Source organism: Scatophagus argus, chromosome 9 (genome assembly GCF_020382885.2).
Source record: "Scatophagus argus isolate fScaArg1 chromosome 9, fScaArg1.pri, whole genome shotgun sequence".
Lineage (NCBI taxonomy): Eukaryota > Metazoa > Chordata > Actinopteri > Scatophagidae > Scatophagus > Scatophagus argus.
Window position 1 is genome coordinate 13,267,516 of NC_058501.1, and position 23,707 is coordinate 13,291,222.

The 23,707-nt window shown below is 41.5% G+C and overlaps 1 protein-coding gene and 1 long non-coding RNA gene across 3 annotated transcripts; one reads left to right on the forward strand and one right to left on the reverse strand.

The window, feature by feature from the left end:
- Positions 1 to 369: 369 nt before the first annotated feature.
- On the reverse strand, positions 370 to 5,571 carry LOC124064381. The gene is made up of 3 exons (XR_006844257.1): positions 5,434 to 5,571; positions 2,593 to 2,702; positions 370 to 1,715 (listed from the first exon to the last, which is right to left on the reverse strand). It is a non-coding gene; the product is annotated as an uncharacterized LOC124064381 (long non-coding RNA).
- On the forward strand, positions 5,044 to 22,984 carry LOC124064375 (rap guanine nucleotide exchange factor 5-like). 2 transcript variants are annotated; one of them, XM_046398787.1, is made up of 18 exons: positions 5,044 to 5,678; positions 10,693 to 10,826; positions 11,534 to 11,634; positions 15,523 to 15,601; positions 15,873 to 16,017; positions 16,108 to 16,205; positions 18,184 to 18,214; positions 18,409 to 18,487; positions 19,197 to 19,346; positions 19,997 to 20,094; positions 20,227 to 20,349; positions 20,464 to 20,642; positions 20,828 to 20,918; positions 21,003 to 21,053; positions 21,336 to 21,423; positions 21,524 to 21,588; positions 21,677 to 21,731; positions 22,034 to 22,984. In XM_046398787.1, the coding sequence occupies exons 1-18, from the start codon at positions 5,499 to 5,501 to the stop codon at positions 22,150 to 22,152; spliced, it is 1,866 nt and encodes a 621-aa protein (XP_046254743.1). In that variant the 5' UTR covers positions 5,044 to 5,498; the 3' UTR covers positions 22,153 to 22,984. The 2 variants fall into 2 exon arrangements, with proteins under 2 accessions (XP_046254743.1, XP_046254744.1); XM_046398788.1 differs by lacking the exon at positions 5,044 to 5,678 and having other exon boundaries at positions 10,691 to 10,826; positions 10,905 to 11,634.
- The last annotated feature ends 723 nt before the right edge of the window (positions 22,985 to 23,707 follow it).

A 23,707-nucleotide genomic window follows, 5' to 3' on the forward strand; every position in this document is an offset into this window, starting at 1 on the left:
GCACTGATTCCACTCTGCACCTGTGAAATGAATGTCTCCCTCCTGTTCCTTCAGCAATCTTATTGCAACACTCCACTCCTGACTTAGCCATTCATTTCAGCACAACACAGCAAGTGCCTGTCCCACCTAGGTTGCTTTCTTCCTGCAGGGCTACATGCCATGGCAGCAAACCAGAACTCAGGAGAAATAAGAGTGGGAGACACGCTCTCCCTTCGCATTCATGCGTTGAGGTGGCTACAGTAAATGCAGCAATGGCACCTCCAGGGGAAATGTTCCAAACAAACAAACAACAGGACTTTAAGGTAACAGAGAAGACATCAGCACATACCTTTGCAAAGCCTGTAGATTACGGCAAGATTAAGGTCAAACAAGCCTGTTAACTTAGATAGCTTTTTGGATGGGAGGGTGAATGGATGGAGAGGCATTTCTAACCGTCACTCAGTAAAGCGCCGGTGTTGTGAGGGAAAACTTGACAGCGACACACAAAAACACAAACAAGACGAGACAGTACTTCTGCAAGTGGCATCGATGTTACTGATCCGTCCACTTGGAAATATTCCAGGATGTCCAAAAAGGAGCATAAAGGGAAACTGATGTGAGATTGTTTGATTAATAGATAAAAAAAAAATCAGAAAGGCAGCCCCCCTTTTAATGGACAGAAGTGAAAGGACAAAGTGTTTCCTTCCCCTGGTTTGTTTCTCTGTGGATGAATCAAGCAAACATTTGCCTTTCTTTTATGCATGTAAACCTGGCTTATGGATTACAACAAAAAACATTATCACATCACACCATGTACTTTAGTCAAACTTTATACAAACTATTTATTCTAATTGCTTGTGTACTTAGATAAATAAAACCAGTTTCCAAACTTTCTTTCCTTTCGAATATAAAGAGTGATATTAATAGTTTTATAGAAATTCAACAGGAAAGCAAATTTCATTTTGTGACACCTTTGAAATCAGCGATAGCTAATGTTGATAGCTAATGTCGACCACTGCTATTAGCAGTGTTGTATTAAGCATTGCTTCATTCTTTTGTAGTTCTGATGAACTAAACATTACCTCACCTCATTGAAGAACACAAACCCTGTTGGGAAAATGACTGATTAACTCTCAGCTACTGTATGTTTTCACATTTCCTTCATGTACAGTGGAAATAAAATCAAAGTTTAACCTTTTGTCATACAACCAGCAACACTCAATATATTTGTATCATTTTCCTGTGAAATTTCTGTATGTTGTCCTTATTTTTTCAGACTGACAATCATCATAATAAAGACTGAAGATGAATTTGGCCTCAAGCTTTCTCATCAAAATACTCAATAAATAAATGTAATGTAAAAAAAAAAGGGGGGGGTACATATATTACAGTAGATGAATTTCTCATCTAAATAGACTGTAAAATCTCAGTCATGACATTGTAAATCATTTGGCCCTATCCATTATCCATTTGGCCTCTATGATATCTAAATAAAACTACCAATTCAGCCTTCAGAAGTTAATGTTGGTATTGAAATCATTCCAGGAAAATGGACAGCTACATGCTTGCAGATACTGCATACAGATTTACAAAGTCCTTCTAAAGGGTTATTGTAGATTTTGCTGACATAATCTGGCAGAGTTAATTCACTATCCATCAGAATCAAGCTGTAGTACTCACCTCCCATGGTCGTTGGAAGAAATACTCATAAAGAGGAGACTGCAGGAAGCAGAAAACTTTGAGGAGAAGATATAAAACATTTAGACATCATATCATTAATTGAGGGCATAAACATATCATAGGCAGGGGGCAGTATAGTAAAGTAATTGTGGAAATCCAGCCCGATACTCTCATCTGCAGTGTTGGATATCAACGTGGTGCAAGCTCATTTTATTTGTATTTTCAGTATCCAGATACACCACCAGGACTGAACACAGATAAATGAGTACAGGAGGCTCGAGCTCAGATGTACTGGTTTAACACATCTGAGTTGTATGATCATTGGAAGCCTCCATGATGTTAACACTGACCTCCAGTGTCTTCCACCATTTAAAATCCTGCTGCAACCCTGACTTGATAAATGAAGTTATATTAAGAGATTATAATACTTCAGTCACAATCATTGGCAGTGAGTAGTTCCCTTGGGTAATGATCAGAAGTCTTGAGAAGGCTTGTTCAGGCAAATAGCCAGGAAGAGGAGTTGTTGGAGTGACAGGCTGACTGAAAGCAAAAATAACCAACTGACATTAACTGTCAGTTCTGTTCTGAGTGTGGGTTTTGTGTCAGAATTTGTGTTGATCCAACAAATACATCAGAAAACAATTCTGCCCTGACATACTTCTACAGCATTTTAATGAGTTTTGCTTTGGGGCGATCTTCTCGAGACGGGGGTGAAATTCACTGAGGCAAAGTGACAGCTGTGTCATGCTCAGGTGACAAGCCACTGCAGTGGAAAATAAACTGCTTCACACTACTAAGGACACAGCGCATTGTTGATTTGTTTTTCATATTATGTTAGTAAGCAAACATTTCTGTCAATCTGCAGATAATCATCTTAGCGTCCACCAAGTTACAGTTAATGCCTTCCAAGTATCAACTTAAGGTAAAACCCACCTGTCCAGCAATATCGAGGCTTCCACTATTTAATGATGTGGGAGATCTCAAAAGCAGCACTGATGAGGACTTCAGAGCCGCAAACTTAACCTGTGTCCAACGGCTCCATGCTGTGAAGGAGGAAGGAACAGAAATATAAATAGAAGACTTAAGGCCGGAAAGCAGGAGAAAGCATTGTAAGTTACCTTTACTACGTTAATTAGACATGTTTGTGTTTGTAGCTGGAGTGTGCATTCTATATGCTTTTTAACATGTTTTACATTTCAGAGTCAGCTGTCAGAGTTTGCTCCATAGTTAGCTAGCTAACATTTGCTACAGTTAGACAATATAGACCCACGTTTTGAATACATATACCAACTCCTCAGAAATTGGCCAAATTCTGTTTTGTGCTAGAAATATAGGTATCAGTACAGAAAATATCTGGTTACATTCATCAACAGTATGTGGTGATGTCATCAATTTCTATTTTAATTATCTTTTAAATTTTTAATCCACAATTGTTGAGAGTCTGTGCTCGACTCAGTGTTATTTCGGGATGAGGGGTACTGCAACAAGCTCAGTAGAGTTTCATCACTTTTTCATTCTTTTGCACAGCCGCAGGCCTACAGTAACAGTGTACCTCCAATGGTTGTCATGGTAGCCCCTGGTTTAAGACAGCAATATTAGAGGGAGCTTGCTAACAAGTCTGACTTTAGGCACTTTCACTTTGCAACTCATTTACTTGAGAAACTGGGTCAGCACATTAAAGCTGGAGTTGTCCTCCTGGCTTTGTCTCACTAAGGAACGTTAATCAGGAAGGAACAGGACTGTTTATAGATATTCACAACCAATAATGTCCGTAGTTTCCTTCCTGTGATAAAATGGTATAGAATAGCATGCTGCTAAAGGGTAGTAACATAAGGCACAGTGGCAATGGTTTGCTATCTAAAACTGTTGAAATCAAATGTATAACCAGTAAGGCTGAGGATGATTTGAAGCATACTTGCTTATTTCATTAAGTCCTCAAAGTTGTAGATGATGAGGAATGGTTCATCAGGGTGTGAGACCCAAGCTTTAATGAGCAAGGGCTGACAGAGTCTTGAGGAATAAAAGTAATCAGCAGAAATTATTCAGAAATAGGTTGATATTTGCATTTAAAGACAGACACTGTACATGTGGACAATGGGCAGTTCCTAGACAGTTACTATGAAAGAACAAAAGAGCATTGTAAAATTATGGGTGTCAACCTCACAAGAAACAACACCTAGGCATGGGAACCTTTCCTCATTCTGCAGTTTGCTGTCTCAGCAGTTTGGAGCAGCACCACAATTGAAAGGCTCTGCAAGGACTCAGTCAAGCGTCACACTGCTGACAGAGGGGAAAAAGATATAACGCTAATAGATTAAGTGTTCATAGGAAGAATTAATGTCCTTGCTTTGCCTTGGTCAATACATGTAGGATGACACTGTAATGTAACTATGCAAAGCAACTGACAATTTTCATTTAATTAGCTAATGTGTGACAAGTCAGTGAATAAAAACAGACACCACTAGTGATAAAAAAAAAAAATCCTCCCTTGGGTACTTGTAAGGCCACACTTAGAAAAAGCAGTATCAGGGCTACAACTAAGATTATTTTTAATAGTTGTTATTCTTTCATTTTACAATTACTGTAATTGATGCAGACTCTAAACAATATGTCAATTAATCAATTAGTTGACCAACTGAAATGAAATCAATTTGCTGTTTGAACTTTCTATGTTGGTTTTAAAAAAAAAAAAAAAAAAAAGCTGTTTGATGGGATTTGGCAAACTGTCTTGGACCTTGTCACAATTTTCTGACAAGGCTAAATGATGAATTGATTAATTTAAAAATTAATTCAGACAATTACTGATTAATGAGCAGATTTGACAGTAAATTTGAAAATTTAAATTTGAAAAAAAAAAAAGCATTAGGTGGTGGTTTGTGTAGTTAATGTTAGTTTGAAATCCACCAATAACCACAGAAAAGAATGAGAAGAAGCAGACAGCCTGATGTTGACACGTTTATGACGTCAAACTGCTAGAGCCGCAACGTATACCATAAAGCATAACATGGTGTTGCTGGTGTGGACATTTTTCACAGGTTCAGACAAAGACAGCATGATTGCAGTTTGCAAATGATTTTCCGCAAGGATTCAGAGAGGTTTTAACACAACAAACCTTGGAGCTTTTGAATATTAAATAATCCATCTTTGCTCACTACAGTTTAGTCCTCAGATGTGTATGATCTACAGGTTAGGAACTTATTTTGTGAAATTTCCCTTTATCACACTGGCCATCAGAAGCAGATCAGTTATTGTATCGGTTGTAAAAAGTTCAAATTATGCATTTTATTAATTGTGACTGAAAACAGAACAGTTATGTATTGTTTCACAGCATGGGCCTGAATGACCTTAAACATCGACTTACACGTAATAAGTCTCCACCCTAACAAGTCTTTGACCTTCCAATGTAATGTACCCTGCCCAGAATCTAGACGCTCTCCTGCTTTCAGGAGATTTTAAAACTTCCTTTTTGGGGCTGTCTGGCTCACCAGATGTTTCCTGAATCCACCGTGTTCCCAACTCACTCCCCTCCCCGGTGGTGAAAGGCAAGAGAAGGACAAAAAGAGGGAATCTGTCATTCACTCTCAGTAAAGCCAAGCATGGAGAGATACCAGGAGTCCAACTGATGAAGTCTGATCTGTGTGCGCCTCTCTGCTACAAAGCTGACCAAGTCATATAGGATCTACTTCAGCTGCAGTAACAGTAGACTCTGTAACTCGTCTGAAGAGAATTCACAGAACCACTCAGCACACAAACATTCGTTTTTGAGCTGCTCACCTCCTCTTACACTACTTTAAGAGCAGTATCAGCTCACAGGCAGGAGTCCTGCTGTTTTGCCGGCGATGTCGTGGGACTGTGGCCTGAGGTACATGTTCTCTGTGTCCCCTGCGCTGCAGCAGGGGAGCATGTGCATCCTGCATGACAAGGAGGACCTGTCCAGACTGGAGATGGTCCAGAGACTGGCCAAGGATGGCTGCCGCTTCCTGCAGAACCACAGCAAGGGTCCGGAGAGGACAAGTGAGGTGAGAGGCAACAAACGACACTGCTGCATTTTTATAATGCAATATTTTTTTTTACAACTATATTTTTAAATAAATGATTAAAGAATCACAGCCTTAGTGTTAAATGCTGCACTCTTTGGTACATTTCCCTGAACAGCTATCTTTGGCCTTGTCACTGTGAAAGTATCAGTCAAGCAGCTTATGATATAGTCCTCTTTATGTCCTGATTAACTCTACACAATTAGCATACTTTATCCTTGAGTATTCAGTTAGAGAATATTAGCACTCTGGGCTGTATTGTGATGCTTAATGCTGCTGTTGTGTTGAATCACACTGTCTCACACTCCCTGCAGCTTTCCATCCATCAAACCAATGTTAGTGTGTTATCTGTTATTGCTGGTCCCCACACATTTGATAGCATGTCTGTTTTCTCTGGAGATGAATATCCTCATTTAGATTCTCATTTAGATTCAGTTAACAATTAAACAAACATTTAAACTCAACAGTTAAACATACCAAAACAGTCTTTAGGCTGCTTCAAAAGAGAAGTAAACATCGGTTAGATGCAGAGATATAGATCAGTGGATTATAATAAATGCACTGCATCCATTAACTTCAGCATCTGCCAGGTCTATTTACAGTTGCAGCATAATTACAGAAACTCAATGTATATAAATAACGTAGCTCATCTCTGTCAGTATGGCATCCTCAGGCACTACCACTAACATCTGTCATTACTGAGCAGTATACAGTACGTTCAGTTCAGTCTGCACACTTTTTTTTTTTTAAAAAAAAAAAAAAAACAAAACAAAACATTACATCACCTGCCCCTTGCCTGCGTATGAGACATCTGATTGGCTGACCTCATGGTGGGCTCAGCTTCTCCCTTCCTGCCAGCTGCGTCAGTGCACCGGACTTCACAATGGCAGGAAAAGTTGACACAAGTGGCCGGACCACCATGCCAAGATATTATATGATTTTAGGGTGGATTCCAATGCATCAGGTCTCTGACCTTTACTGAAAACAGAAGGCTAGTTCTCCTTATCAATGTTGTCATTCAGCATAATGACCTTTTTGTTTGCACTATTGCTGCATAATACAAGAAAAATGCTATGTGTCAAGCTTTGCACATATACACACATGCATGCACACAAGGTATATACAATATATAGATGAAAGTACATCAGTCCCTGGCCTCACTATTTCTCTACTGTCACAACTGAACTATGGACCAGAACCCAAATGCACAACTCTTAAAGTTTCAAAATAAAGTCTTTATTCAAAAGTACAAATTGAAAATCACTCTTTACAGAGGAAAAAAAATAGACTAAACTAAGAAACAAAAACTCTCTAGACTGAAGGTAGGCTAAGAAAACAGAAAATCACTAAAACAAAACAACAAAATAACAAGACCTGGCAATGGCATGGAGATGACGCTGGTTGTCACAAGGGTCAAGACAAACTGGCAGAGGACAAAGGGAGACGAGGACTATACACACACAAGGTAAGGGCACAGGTGGAAACAATCAGGGCGGAGACAGGTAATCCCAAAGGAGGGAAAACAGACAAAGGGAAACAGCAAAGCTGATGACAACAGACACAGACAGGAAGTAACGACAAAATAAAACAGGAAATCACAAGACAAAACTGATAACAACTTTTCCTGGACATGACATCTCCTGTTTGAACAGGCAAAACTTTCTGCAGAAACCTCCAAAATCTTGTGGAAAGCCTTCCCTGAAGCTGCAAAGCTGTCTATATATTTAGAATGCTATGTCATTAAAGTCCTTGTTGGTGTAAGGCCAGGTGCCCCAGTACTTTTGTCCATATAATGTAAATGTACCAGTGGCATGTGTCATTTATGTAATCCCAGTGGTAATGGTCAGATAGGCTGAGTTTATACTTGACATTATCTAGAAATATTAGGATTATATGAGATTATCTAACAGTGTTTCTAGATTATAGAACAGTTTAAAGTAATCCAATGATGCTACAATGCACATACTGCATTACATGTGACTCATACAAATATCTAAGCGCCGATATAAAAGAGTTTAGCTTAAAAGAGCTTAAAAGAACGTCTGTGAAAATCTGCGCAGGGAGATCATGAATGTTATGCAATCTTCTGAAATTTGAAGCCAACATGTTCCTAGGTCTTTTCCTTTGGTAGTTTAAATTATTCATAATTCATTTTAAACTGTCAGGTTTAAATGTGATAGTTTTAATTTTTGACTTGTTCTTCTGCCCTTTTACTTCACCCCTATTTTCAATTATTCAGAGTGTATCAAAGAGTTGCGCACAATCATCTGTTGTGTTTGCTCTGTGCATCTGTTCAGAACATAGAGCTGCTGCTCTCTGTCAATACATGAAGCATAATGTGCAAATATTTTACATATAACATGCACAAGGTGGAATAAACAGAAATTTGGAGATTTAAAAAAAGTGTATCTGCATCAGTAAGTTCTTTTGAAGCAGCAGTGATGCATTAAACCTCAGTTTTCTTCTTCTTCTTTACCTTTTCATTCTGTGTGATCCACACCATTCCTTGAGGGCAGTTTAGTCCAAACCTGCACCCTGTCAGGACTGACATCTTCCAGGTCCCTTTAAGTGTTCCATACCATGCGCGCTAAACCTGCGGCGGCAGCATGGAGACACACAGACAGAAAGTGTCTCTCCAGCCGGGGAAATGCATCTGGAATCATGAAAGAGACACTGAACCACTTGGTGGGGCATGACTTTGTGCAGAGGCCTGATGAGAAGTGTGTACTCTTCTGCTGACAGTGTCCATGCTGGGAGGACTTCAGTGCTAGCTGTGAATCGAGGTCACCTTCAGGCTGGGATAGGACCTGAGTGGCCCTGGCACCATGGTCTCATTACAAGCATCCATTCTTAGAGGGCCGATTGTGTTTTTGTACTGGGACACTGGTAGCCACAAAGCCCAGTGCGCGCTCAGTAGTAGCCTGCAGCAGCAGACGCAGGATCAATAATTCATTGTGAGGAAAGGTTTGTTTGGCTGTTTGACCCATTCGCTGTACACTGAGACAGTCTGTTAATTATAGTCAAGTGTTCAACTTGCTTTTCCATCATGCTCAGCGAGACAGAAATAGTGTGCTTTGATGAAGCTAAGAGTACACAGTGTATGTCACATCCTGATGAAGATTTTCCCAAGAACCAGGAAGCTAATCAGTGGAGCCTTCCCTTTCTGGGAAGTTTGGCACTCTTTTCTGTTTGTCACACTGCCTAACCTTACGTCATACTGTGGGTCCTGTGACAGGATCATACAGTCTGTTATTACACAGGAAACACTCTTACATACATGAAAGCATTTTTTAAGTGTGTTTGTATTAAGATAAAGAAGAAATACATTCACAAGCTGTCACTTTAACATCTAAACATTGCTTAGAGTCATGAATCACAGCAGCGAAGGAACTACCAGCAGACATTGCCATTAATGGTCCTTTCTGAGAGTTTGAAAGCATCTCTGCTGTTTCTAGATCTGACTGGAAGACTGTGTGATGCTAAAGCTAGGCTCACTCAGTGATGGACAGATATTGCATGTTGTGTTAATGCAGTATCTGCTGTACAGTACAGTAGATACTGTTTATGAATGCATGTACACAGATGTCACAGATAAGTGTTAATGTGCCAGGAAGTCATGCTTAACTCAAGGGCTCTGGATGCTTCTCGGCAAAAAGGCAATTAGGGCAGAGAACTGCAACCACTTCCAGACCGTCTGCCTGACTAATTGCATGCACAGGGGCTTGTGTTGCATTGACTGATGGCTGAGGAGGGGGTGGGTGGTGTGGTGAGGGGAGGTTAGCTGATGCAGGATGTGTGCACTATACAGTGAACTCCTCATTAAGACCAATATCTCTGATCCAGGCCCTCCATTGTCAAGCAGCTACCAGCCATCTTTAGACTTCAGACATGCTGCCACAGGCCATTTTGTTTCAAATGTGGGGTTAAGAGTTGACGTTACTTATTGGAAATACTATTGGATGCCCAGGGTGACCAGTGATGCACAGCATTATAACATTCATACTATATTGTCCATCAAGCTAGAACACTGACTGTAGATACCTGTACTACTTAATACACACTATATAAGATTTTTTAGCAGTTCTGATTTGATTTGCTTGATACTGCCTTTAACTACACTGGTATAAACATCACCAAACATACCTACATGGATGCCTTTTTGTTTGAACTGCTCTTTTTGTTGCCTGACTGGTAGATTAGTTGAGAAATCAGTTAATTATAAAACTGATCTGACATCAATGACAAACATCTGCTGGTTTCAGCTTCTCTTTGTTTTAGAGCTTTGGGTATTTGTTGGTTGCTCAGAACAAGCAATTAGAAGATGTCAGGTTGGGCTCAGGGGTGTTGTTCACTATGTTGTTGTTATGACATACTGGGCACGATAAAGATGATGGAATTAATCACCAGGCTAAACTTAGAGAGAAAGAGAGACATTAAGACTTTTTTGGTGGGCTCGTGAAGGTTTGAGGAGTAGGACAGAGGACTTTAAAGTCTTTCACTGAGGCTTTGATAACATGGTGACATTGCGTGACTAAGAGAGAGACGCAGTGAAACAGAGACACTGTGAGGCAGTGGGCAACACGAGGATAAATTTCTCATTCATAGCACCTCATGGTGGTCACAAGACAGGGACCTCTCATGTGAACTGAAGTCTAAACTAAACTTTGAACATCTTGATGGCAGGCAGAGTTTAACCATACAACAGCTTGGAAAAAGATTGTCTCTTCACACCACCCATAGTTTAATTGGCTCCACATAGGAATCAGTAATTAAAATTTGTGCGAGTCTTTTATGTTAATCCTTGAATGGGCTCTGCTGATAAGGACTGAATAATGATATATGGAAATTCTCTTTCATTTACAGTGCTGGCTTTGACAGAGTATTATAATGGAAATCAGCTGTGATTTGTGTGAGTGGGAGAAAATTCAGGGAATCTCCTTGGTGATAACACACTTCCATCCTCCCTCCCCCTCCCTCTTTCTCTCTCGCGCCCCAGAGTGACGAGGCAGTCCGCGTCTATCTGAGGGAGAGGGGCCACGATGTGCTGGTTCTCCAGAGAATGTCGTCAGAGCAGCCGGCCCCCTCTGCATCGGCGAGGGGAGGAGGGAGAGAGGAGGCAAGGAACAAGAGGTAAGCCTCTACACTCCCCTCCTTCCTAGACTGACTCTCTCCCTCTCCTCTCTCTCACTATCTGTTTCTCTCCCTCAGCATTCTCCCTCCCATCATTCTCCCTCTCTGTCTCTCTGGATCACACTCTCACTCAGGCACGCTTTCATCACAACTCCCTACACGTAAATGACTACATTAAATACATAGTAGTGAGCATCATGGGACTGTGAGGCAGAGCTCTGCTGGCTGTCCTCCCATTCGAGTCATTCAGGAGCTTTTCCAGCTGTCAACATACTGGGATACCTCAGTGTGCTTGAGGGACAGACAGTGGCGGACTGCGCGCTGTAGCAGCTGCAGGTGGATGGATGGATGGATGCGTAAAGGGGGCATGCAGCAGTAACCACGGCAACGTTGCCGGTGTGAGGGCACAGGGACTCTGCAAGGATGGGATCTCGGCCACAGCCCCCGAACCTGCGGCAGGAGGAGGGCAGGCTGCCGCATGCAGCCCTGGTGGAGCAGGAGGAAGATGAGGATGATGAAGAGGGCTCCGAGGAGAGCAGCAGTGACAGCACCAGCCGGGCAGAGCCGGTGACGGTGCCCACCTTTGACGTCCCCTACTTTCGCTACATAGATGATGAGGGGACGGAGGGAGAGGAGGAATGGAGCAGCAGTCGCTCTCTGTCCTCGATCGAGGAGGACTCCTCCACTGACTCTGTTGTGTCTGACAGGTACATGGTGGTATCAGGAACCCCGGAGAAGATCCTCGAACACTTGCTGAATGACCTGACACTGGACGATGACCATGGGATGACACAGGGCAAAGAGTCAGGTGAGCACGCATACTTTAACGTCCTGAAACACCCTTTCTCGTCCCCTTTGTCCTTACTGTGTGTTGTCATTTGGTTTTTAGAGAGCGAAAATAAAAATATGGATTGTGCCTAGACAACTTCGTGACTATAGCATTGGCAAGTTGTTGTGCTCACATAGGTCTGCTGATATTTCTGTGTGTTCGTGAACGATGGAAGGACAGAGAGAGAAAAAACTGGCTTTACTTTCTGTTTTACTCTCTCCCTTCCCCACCCCTCTCTCTCTCTCTGGCAGAGGAGCTGGGACAACTGCCCCCTCTGGGCATTATTACCAGGCTAATCATGTGCTATCTTTCCCAGAATGGCTCAGAGTTCGGGTCTGCTCCTTTAAAAGCTTTGACAGAGATAAACGTTGCTCATATATTTGCCATAACGGACTGAGTATCACACAGTCCGGCCTCACAGTGATGACAAATCAACACATTTCCTCTCATCCCAGCAGGTACATGATAATGTGACACTGTTGCCAAGGCAGAGGAGACTCTGTTGATTGAGCTGCGAAGATGGTTCGATTAGAGAGGATGGCTGAGAGCAGTGGCACAGTCAGAAAAACAGAGGAAGAATAGCAGAGATAGAGAAAGCAGAAGAAATGTATACGGGAAGAAAAAGGGAAACAAGGAGGGAGGAAAATGAGATGCAGGTTTTTCTTGTGGAGATGGAGGTGGTCACAGATGATCTCTCACTGGGCAGGCTAACCCCATACTAGAGATCATTACTCATTCTGATGAGGAAATGAATGAAATTGATCTAAATGTCCACTCAGGAGATGTTCTTCCAGTTTGTAAGAGGGTGCATTTTACATGCACAAGAGATTAAAGCTTAATGTTTAATCGCATAATTCATTGCTACAATTGAGTGTTTAATATTGATGTAATGTTAAACATGAAGCTAAATTAACAGAGAAGCCATGCCTGCATTCTTTCAGTTTAATGTATTCACAGTAAACCCACCTTTTTACAGGTAATGTCCTACGGCCTGTGTTGCTGATGAATCGTTCACCATTAGCTTATGTTCCAGTCAGTGTATTGAAGTGAGGCCTCCACAGGGAGCTGTGGACCGGTGCACGATGCTGAGGGATATCCCAGGGTCAGAAAGCCAGAGACCTGCGAAGGAGAAGGACCGATATTTAATCATGTGACTCTTACTGACCTTGGTTTTCTCTGTATGAATACTGAAGCTCGATATGCTCTACTGCTAAGCCTGCCCATGGAAGTTCATCTCCGCAGAAGCTTGTTAGGATGAGATCCTTCATTTCATCCAAAGGAGATTTACTTGAACATCCACCAAGCTGTCGTGTTCGGTCTTCCTCTCAAGAATGGCTGAGACAGTTTGGGCGGCGACATGACAGATGACTGCAGCAGATTATTGATGTTGAGTTTATGACTTACATGCAGTGCAGCACATTAGAAAGCCAGTTGTTTCTCATCATAGTAGTGTTTGCTTCCATCCATACTCCCTGCACAACATTAAGAATGCAGGGGAAGCTTTCTGTAAGTGACTGCACTTTTCTGAAAGCACCACAGGCATGTTTGAGGAGGAGCAGACGTGAACCTCCGCAGCAGTTTATGCTGTGTAGATCTCTGAAGTGCTGGAGTTTCCTTCTGTGGCTTAGCATTGTGGGTAGCGTTCACAAGTGTTCAGTGTTGCTTGCTTTCCTGTACCCATTCGCTGAGTGCAGCTATTGATTCCAGCTCTGCACAGATTCTCACTGCACACTGCCAGCTCTGAAAAACATGCATTAGAACATTTGTGTTCTTAATAAGAGGATGTTCCAACTCTTTAACTGGTGCTCCATGTACTGAGATGTTGATGCTTATTTGCAGTAAAAAAAACCAACACCATCACATTAAATTTTAAATTGTCATGATAATTTAAGGCTTTTACACCAAGAGGGTGACTTCTGGTGGGTACTGAGCCAATAAGTGACACATTAACAACCTTATTTCGAAGGCTGCATTGATCAGTTTTTATGAGTGCTTATTGGAATGAATAAGGCATTGGCAGGTTAATTGACAGATTGATTGATTTCACAGTAAATTGACAAGCAAATAGATCAATGAATCCATTTTGAATTTCCTCTGAAAAGGAAACTAAATTTGTTTTGGTTTGAGCATGAAGCAGCTTCCTACTTTCTCTGATCCAGACTAACTACTAATAATTAGAATTGAAAATCTTAAAGAAAAATTGTATGGTGTATAATAGTCACAAATATTAATGCTAATGCATCAATGTTTTTGGACCAGTGAAGTGAACATATTTAAATTACTAGGATACCAATAAAAACTTGGACCATGACTTTAGGTTATAAGATTAAATATTTATTCTGTTTTCCAACTTCAAAAATCTTGCAGAGTGTTGAGCCTGGAGAATAGTTTGTAAGCTGTTACTCATGAGAAAGTGTTTCACATAAGATAGCTTGGATAAACTGCAGAGCCAGTGTGAGTGAGCAGTGCATGGAGAATGTTGGTGTGTGAGGAGAGCAGGAGATAAAGTGCAGTATGTGGGTGGGTGATCTGTTGTGAGTTGTTTTCTGGCTTTGTGTTAAGGTGCGTTACCATACTCTTTATGGGAGCTACATGTGCACGAGTGTGTAACCTCTCATAAGCAGTGAGTGATGCATCCACAGCTGCTCTGCACGGATTAACATAATGATGTCAGGGAGTCCTGTGGACCAGAACGCACACAAAGGCCCTGGGAAGCCAGTGTGAAATTAAAAGCAGAGAATTTACAATTCTGGGTGTGAGGCACACTTACAGAGGGGTTGAGTGGAGGTTGGACCTAATAGGATTTGTAAAGCTTTTCGCTTGTGGCTGGGCATCACGTCTGGGAGTTACTGCCTTCTCTTTCTCTTCATGCCTTACAGTTTTATTTTGATAGCTTTCATGTCAGTTTCTGAAATGCACTTTTATCATAAAGCTTGTCATAATGTATGAATAATTACTATGAGATTCTGGGAGAAAGGGACTTTGTATGTGGTTTTTAGAATTAGTTTTTAGAACTGTTGATGTCATGTGTGTTTAGTCTTTGTTTACCGTGATGATAGAAAAAATATTGTGATCATGTAGACTTTAAGTGTAATTTCATCTCACTGGGACTACTTGATCAGCTTTGAATTAATCCAATTAGAAAAACACTTATCCAACCTTGGGTTGAAATCATACAAGGCAGAAAATGCTGCTTGAAAACACATTAAGACGATGACTAAAACAATATCAGAATTCTTTTCTGTGTGCAAGATAATCACAATGAAAACACAGACTTCATCAGAGGTCAGAGACAGAGTCAGCTGACACATTAAACATCATTGGCTTATCTGTACTGATACAGCCTGCAGGGCAGTGCCCTGTGTGAAATTGAAGATAAAGCCAGTTAAAGGCCTGTTTGAACTTGTAGGAACAAACTGCAACTGGAGAATCCTCAGTGGTTTCAGCACAGGTGATTAGGAGAGACTGACCATGAAGGCTAATGTGCCATTGAAAGGTTTCTCTCTCTAAAATGTCTCGGTTTAGTGCTTGTTAACTGAAATTTGACAGCAGAGAATGAGTTCTCCATCAGGTATTATTATGCTGGAGGAAAAAAAGTCAAGTCTCCAAACCGGCACTTCAGTTAAAACTACAAGCCTGCTGGATGAGTGCAGCTCAGCAAACATTAATCACACAGTTGTCAATGCTGTAACACAGTATAAACCTGATGAGAATTGATGTCATCGTCTGCAAAGAATCTAAACTTGTTTTAAGTTTCTCACTTCAGTCAGATTGATAGTTCATAAATCCATTTAACTAGTAGCAGTTAAACTATTTCTTATTCCATAGTATTATCATACAGTTTCAATAATGAGTTTCTCTTTGCAGACACTCTTCTGGATGACTTTCTGCTGACCTACCCAGTGTTCATGTCCACCAGTGATTTATGTCAAGCTCTGCTGGAACAATATCCTTGGACGCAGGATCATTATTTCAGAGATTTACACATAATAACCCTCCTTTGTGAGCACTACAGACAGACATAGAGGTTTTATGCAAAAACACGACTGTTTTATTGACTCAAAGCTACTCAGTTTCTGCCTCTCTTGCCACCTGTGCTTAAATCAACAGCACACACACATTCACTTTATTCCAGCTTTTTTCATATATATACTGCAGTTGATGTCAGCAAATAGATCTCGCTCTCCATCTGTGCTGAAGCCTTAACCAAATCCCACTTATTGCACCAAGCGATACAGAGGGAAAGAGGACAGGAAGGAGGCTCTGGAGAGGAAACAAAAAGTCCTGCACCTGGTGTCACAGTGGATGTCTCTCTGCAAAGATTTCCTGAGGGAGGACGAACACGTCAAACTCTTCATGAAGGTAGCAAATATAATGTTCATTGAAAAGGGTGGAACATGGGTGTGAGCTGAACTTCATATGGGAGAAATGAAAATTGACATTTCCTTCCAGACTTTGTGCCGTTATGTGTTGGATGACCTTTATGAGCACCCAGCCCTGGAGAAGGATGTGAGGGAACTGCAGAAACTGTACCAGCTGCACCGCAGACAGTGAGTGCCCGTATGATAGCTATGTCATTATGACTTGTTAGACACAGGGTAATTCAGTACATACGTACATGGTCGGCAAAATGGAAAAACTGCTGTATTTTTTGATACCACGTCTGGGTGCAGGAAGTATGACACTAGCTGTTCTCTGAGGACAAAAAGAGCTACTTCTCTTGTTTGCTTCTCATCAATGAATCCATTCAGAGATTGAAGAGTAATTGCACTGTTCTGGGCTGTTACATACTGAGCTCTTTCTCTACAATCTCCAAAATTGAGGAAAAACAGGAATTTGGAGAATTAATGACAAGCTGGAAGAAATTTTTTGTCATTTGTCATGAGCAAAAAGCATTTCCTAGCCTGTGCACTATTAATGGCATCAAACTTATGAGTATCATCAGGAGTTAAATGGTGCTGCTGTGTTTTGCAGTGCATTGGTAGCAGCACAGCTAGTTTCACTACAGTAGCTGAAACCAAAAAGAAATAACAATCACCATAAGGTTGGTGACTACAAGAAGCAAAGAATGAATGAACAATCTACAATCTACATAGGCCCGACATGCACGTACACACATATATGACTTTTCGTGCTCACAGACTCTGTATCAGCTTGCATGCTGCTTACGTGCACAGACTCTGATTGTCGATGTTAAACAAACCTTATCTGTCTTTAAATCCTTTTGTCGATGCACCAACTGAGCTTTTAAAACTATATTTGCATGGGTGTGATTTTTGGACATTAAGTAATGTGTGTGTGTACATAATTGGTGTACATTAAACACATATTTAATATTCAACACACATTTTCTCAATTGACTTTTGACTAATTCTCAGTTATTTGGTCTGTTTTGTTGTTGTTAAAGTGAAACTGCTGCTTAGCTACAGATTCTTGGTACAATAAAAAATAAGCATCACTTTGCTCTTTGACGTTTACAGTGTAAACAACACCCCCCAGTCACCAGACACATTGCCACACCCAGCCCCCCCCCCTCCCTCAGTGACAGCCTCCAATCAAATTCCCTCCCTGGGGACACTCCAGCCTGCCGCCCATTAGAAACCAGTGCAGATAATTCAGCCTGACTCCGCTGCCATTATGTGGGCCTGCTTAATTCATGTTTATATCCAGGGAAGGGCATCCAACACCCACTCCTTTAAAGCAGTGGACTTTGCGTGGGTGTGACTTACTGACAGGCTCTACTATTTATGAGCATTTCACAATCAGGCTCACCCCGAGGGAGGACTAGGTTGACCGCTTTGTGGCAATCTGCTGCAGAGTGAAAAGCTGAAAGGTGTCATTTTTAAGTAAAAGGAAAACTCATTTAGTCTTTTGCTCCCATCAACTTCCATCTGGCCTTTGTGCTAAAGAAAGCTCAGGAATCTAAAGAGTCAAACAGCACTTGTTCTCTTGCACTCTCTCGTCATGTGGCAGTATAATTTACAGAGCTCCCTGACATCCATGTTCTCCCTTTTTTTGAGGACTAAGAGAGAGAATTAGATCACAGCTCTGTCGTGATGTGACAGTGGGAATCAGGTTTTTCATTAGCGCAGGACTGCTGCTGGCCAACAAGACGGGATCCCCGAGGGCAGGCTTTGTGCCAACATGCCTATTGTGATGCAGAGCCCAGTAAAAGCTGAGGGATGATTATAGACACGAGGCTATCCATCATGTTAGCCAGGCCTAACTGATGAGAATAAGGTGATTAAACGAAGGGATCACATTGGGAGGCCTAAAAACAAAACAAAAAAAAAAAAAAACCACAAAGCACTCTAATCTCATATTGACACTGATCTTAAATAATGGACTGAACACAGCAGAGGAGTACGTTCACTTTACCTTGATTATAGACTGTATTAGTTGTTGAAGTTGTTTTTAGTTGTAGCCTAAGGAAAATCACAAGATCGGGTCTTTTTAGGGCAATTTATTTGTGCATGTGTATGCATGTGATGATGCACTTTGCTGATTTATTTGTTCTTCTTTTTGCAGTACGGTGGAAGAATATTCCCCTCAGAGAAAGGTGAGGGAAAAACTCTGGTGTTTGGTCTGTTGATGACATTTGAGATCGAAAGAATTTTACTGAACCTCCTCTATGTATACCAATTTGGGCATCCGAGCTATTGTCCTCACATTTCCTGCTGAAAATATTGTTCTGTAGTTTGTTCCCAGGCAGTATGAATGTGTGTCAAAATCCACGCGTTTCCCTTCTTTTAGAGCAAAGCACTTTTCCACCAATTGAGCCTGAGAGAGAATGGGCTCCAGTCCAGAGGCACACAAAGGGAGACCAAGGAAGGTAAGTCGTAAAACACGCCGTTCTTCACACATTCCTCCCATCATACGTTGTTTCCAAACATGTTGAAGGGAGACATTAAGTTGGAACAGTAGAACAATGGGAATCTTTCCAGGGAATGAATGAGAAGGGTTGGAAATCTAAATTCCTCACCTATGACTAATGAATTCTTCTTCTCTTACTGGGATCAGTTTTTGCTCCTTTTTTGAGCCGTTTTGAGATTTTGCTTCTGGATAATCCATAATCGGTCAGTCAATTTGAAAAGAACGACAGTTTTAACTATTACTAAGAAATTTCCGCATTGACCCTTTACCTACACACTACACAGCTGAACACTGAGTGGTTACACCGGAGCAGTTGAGGGTCATTTGCTTTGCTCAAGGTCACCTTATCAATAAGGGACAGCCCTGTTAAATCCTTTCCTTCCTGCTGTTTCAGAGATGCGAGTGGGTCACTTAATTAATTGGTTTCTTTCCGGTTGAATGTGTGCTAAATGTTTAGACAACCTGCTGTAGTCTGTGCCTGGAAAGAAAACCTGCATAATCTCTACCCTCCACTGCACACAGCGGGTTATTTTCCCTCCTCTGTAATACAACCCGCACAAAACATTTTACACCAGCACTCACAGCAAAGTGGGCATCTGCCCAAAGGAAATTTTAGTTAATATTAGTTGTTCATTTTCCACCAAATTTGAACCAGTTTTCTATTACAGTGCTGTGTCACGTGTATATTACCATGGATTCGTACCTCAGTCTGAGGGCTCGTGCTGGGGTAGTGGCTCAGGAGCTGCTGCAGGCGGTGGCAGAAAGGATGGATGTCCCACAGGCAGAACTGGTACTCGTGGCTGTCACTTACCCTGGAGGTAAAGGCAATTTTAACTAATCAGCTACAGTACATAACAACCACCACTACTGCCATTAAAGTGATGTGTGATTATAATCATATCTTAATAATGGATTGTGATATAGTCAGTGAGTTTTTTTTTTCTGCACTTTTGATGGTGTGAAAGTGGGTATTTCCTGGTGGTATTAAATTGAGAGGCATATGCACAAAGATAATATTACTTTTTTAAAAAAGTTTCTTTTTGAACACTATAACTGGGGAAATCCGGCAAATCTGTGTTTCAGTCTATAATAGATCCTAACAGATGATTCTGTCCCACTGGAGTTCATCTATAACACTAAGTAGTTGAAACTGAAAGTAAAATATTTCCCATGAAGACTCATCATTTAGCATTTTAATATCCCTCAATGTTTCATACTTGATTTTCATTCTACACTGAGTTGTATATTGAGGCCAGATATGAATGCGTGAGATTTGGATCAACAGAAGCGACCTAAAAATCTCCTGGCGTGAACAGTTAAAAGACTTTACAGTTCAGTAATGCAAAGTCAGTATCTGTTATCTGCAGCTGAAGTGACTGGCAGCCTCACACAGCGAGTCTTATCTCATGCTTCTGATAGATTTTTAATGGTATTCTGCTGTTTGTGTTGTGTTTTCTCCCCCTTGCAGGAAGGCTCCTCCTGCAGCCTCAGGACAAAGTCTTTTCTGATTCTTTACGGCCGATGGGGAGGCTGCATGTCTGCAGGAAGGACCTGGGAGAGGTCCTGGTAAGAATATCACTGCAATGTGTCACCTCAGCTTAAACATACTGTCTCTTTGGTGGCGTGATGTCTGGAGAACAACTGGAAATATGAACAGCTCTAATTTAGTCATTGTTTGATTTCTATTTTCCTCTTCAGAATCCGTTCACAGACAACTCCGAGCTGCAACAGAGGACGGCTCGCATGCTCAGTTTAAACACATGGGACGTGGCCGTCGCTCTCACCAATTTCGACTGGACCATCTTTGACTCCATACATGAGGTTTGCCCCACAGCTGGAATACTTTGCATTATTTGTCGCCTCAAATCTAGGCCTGATGGGTCTAATGAGTCTTAATCACACACGATGTTCTCTGCTCTGTTGTGTTTTTTACAGCAAGAACTCGTCTATTTCACCTTCAGCCGCCACAGCAGCAGCCGCCACTCTGTGGCTTTAGAGCTGCTGCTGCAACGCTGCGATGAAGTCCAGCTGTGGGTGATGACTGAGGTGCTGCTGTGTCCGACGCTCTGCAAAAGGGTCCAACTCATCAAGAAGTTTATCAAGATCGCTGCCCAGTTAGTAGCTTTCCTCATATCCTTCTGCATTGAGATTTCTTGATTGTCCTCATATACACACTCTTTGGGTTGAGAGGTTTTAGATTTGCATTGGAATGCTGCCCCCTCCAGTGGCAAATCAATAAACTACATCTGCTGAGCTGTGCCCCTGGAAATAACTTGTGTGCTCCAATGATCTCTTATAGCTGTAAAGCTCAGAGGAACCTCAACTGTTTCTTTGCCATTATAATGGGCCTGAACACTGCAGCTGTTAGCCGCCTCAGTCAGACATGGGAGGTAAGGATGCCCTATTTTTCTTCCAGATGCCTACCTTTATAGCTGAAATACACAGTGCCTGAAAAAATGTTGTTATCTCTTCAGAAAATTCCTGGGAAATTCAAAAAGCTGTTTTCAGAGCTGGAGACAGTTACAGTAAGTGCAATTTATGGCACTTAAAATACACTGTACATATCCGTCTTCAAATGAAAACAGTGACATTAGTGGGCTCTAACACGCTGTGCAAACCTGTGCTTCTGTGCAAGGTGAAACAGATGTTTTTAATCCCCAAACATCAGGTGAAACATCCGGTGTTTTAAACATTAGACATTAGACTCTAATGCTGCCATAAGTCAGCTCTAACAAAGCATGCATGCACAGACGCACACAGTCATCCCCTGAGGATTACACTCATCTGTTTTGAAAATGTCTTCACAGGATCCTTCGCTGAACCACAAGGCCTACAGGGACTCCTTCAAGAAGATGAAGGCACCAAAGATCCCCTTTCTTCCTTTGCTGCTGAAAGGTTCTCTTATTATTCTGTCGCTTCAGTCCACCATGATGAGTTTAGGCAGATGTCAAATACCTGTTTTCGAAAATGAAAAACAAATGTTTATCTCTTTTAGATATTACGTTCATTCATGAAGGAAACAAGACGTTTCATGACAACCTAGTCAATTTTGAAAAGCTGGTGAGTATGTGAGTCCTCTGCAGAAAACAGCAGTGCTGAATATGAAATGTCATATTTAACCAAGTCCTGTGTCCATCTTTGTTTCCAGCACATGATAGCAGACACAGTGCAGCTCATCCGGCAGTGTCAGAGAGATCACATGGGTCAGTATTAAGATTCAGATTAATCTTTGGAAGGTAAATAACCAAAACCAGTTAACTTTCAAATCTCCGATCAGGTTAATACTACTTACTATAATACCCACAATCATTTCACCTTTTTACATGAAAAGAATTTTAGCTGGGTTTACCTTCTGTCTATCCGTTTTACCTTTTACATATACAAACATGTCCCCTGATCAAAGATGAGAAAAACTGGATTAAATTACCTTTTTTACAGCATTCAGTAGAGTTGCTCCGGGTACCGCTGTCGTCACTTGGAAGTAAAACATTTCCTTTCCCTCCAGGAAATGGCATCACCCAGAAGAGCAGCTCAGAAGTGCGGGCCTACATCGATTACCTTCATATCATCGACAATCAGCAGACTTTGTTTGAACTGTCGCACAGACTAGAGCCTCGTGCTTAGAGGACGGTTCTCGCCGCAGACCGTCTGGATTGCCAAGGAACAATCTATCAGCTGTCTCATCTATATCTCAGGACTCAGTTGGCAATCAGATGATGCCCTATGATCCCAGACGACCAGGAACTAGAATAAGCAGCAAAGGACTCCCCTTAGGTGTCACTGATCTGAAACCCTTGATAGTGGACCCAGCCGACATCATTCAACATCTGAGCTTCAGTGCCAGCAGTTCTACCACAACTTATGGTGCCTGTTGGCAACAAAAAGCTACGCCAGTCACAGGTTACAGCTGAATAACAAGATCTGCGGGTCCAAACCTGCTGCTGCTCTTAACTTTACTTCCCCACAGATGGCAGAGACTGGAAGGTGAAGTGCTGTTCTGTCAATGACCCAACAGCTCCCCCCTGTGGAGAATTAGCAGAATGAGTTTGTTCACAGGCGGCATTCTTCCCATCAAACAAACGGCAACAGCGAACAAAAGTGCACACAAAAAAGCAACAAGCATGAAATTCACTCTCTACCTTGAGAACAGTATGTCTGACAAAAAAGCATTCGCTTTCCAGAGCTTTTAACCATCATGACACGCAGATGAACTGATATATGTACGCTTCTATAGGGTTATGCATTTTCATATTTTCTCACAGTGTTCAGAGATCTTGCAGCAAAGGGTTGTTTCAACAGATTTTACCAAAGAGCCCAATGCTTTCAATCCAATACACAAACACACAGTCATGTTTCCATCACTTTTGGGGACATCACATAGACTTACATTAATTTCCTGGAGGCCATAACAATACACATGACTTGCCTAATCCTAACCCTTATATAATATTAAAGCAAGTCTTCACATTAATATTTAATGATTTATGTTGTGGGGACTTGCATTTTGTCCCCATAAGTAAGGCAGGTCCTCACAATGTGACTGTGTGAACGGATTTTTGTGCCCACAACTACAGGAACACGCACATACAGCTGTTTTCTCACAGTACGCCAAAATCCAGATGTTCTCTTTGCTAGATGGAGGACATGCAGTCAGCAGTGTATGCACAACGAGCTGCTGACTTGCATGAAGACAGTCAAGATGATTGCTAAATATTTGACATTTTCATAAATTATTTTAATTATCTACTTTTTCACACTGCAGGGTTATCTGACCATACATTTTTCTATTCTTTAACTTGTATCAGACGAGGCTTTAAACAGTGCAGATTGGTATTGGAGCAGGAAGTGAGAAAGGAATACAACGTTTACTACATTTCTGTGGTGTGTGTTACATATTTTAGTGCCAAATACCACAAAAAAATATCCATACACATTAATTAATAAATTATTCATTTTTAAAAAAGCAGTGGTGTAAGGATCTCCAGCTAGTTGAGCTGTGGACAATCAGTTAAATGAAAGGGCGGACCTATGCTGAAACATCTCTGTTGGTCTTCAAAGTTCAGGTTAAAACACACTACAGTGAGTTTTTATACACGTATCAGGGGATCGTCCATCCAGCCCGTTTGGTTTGGTTTGCTGAGGTTTGGTGATATTGGCTTCAGCTTTACTCAGTGAACCA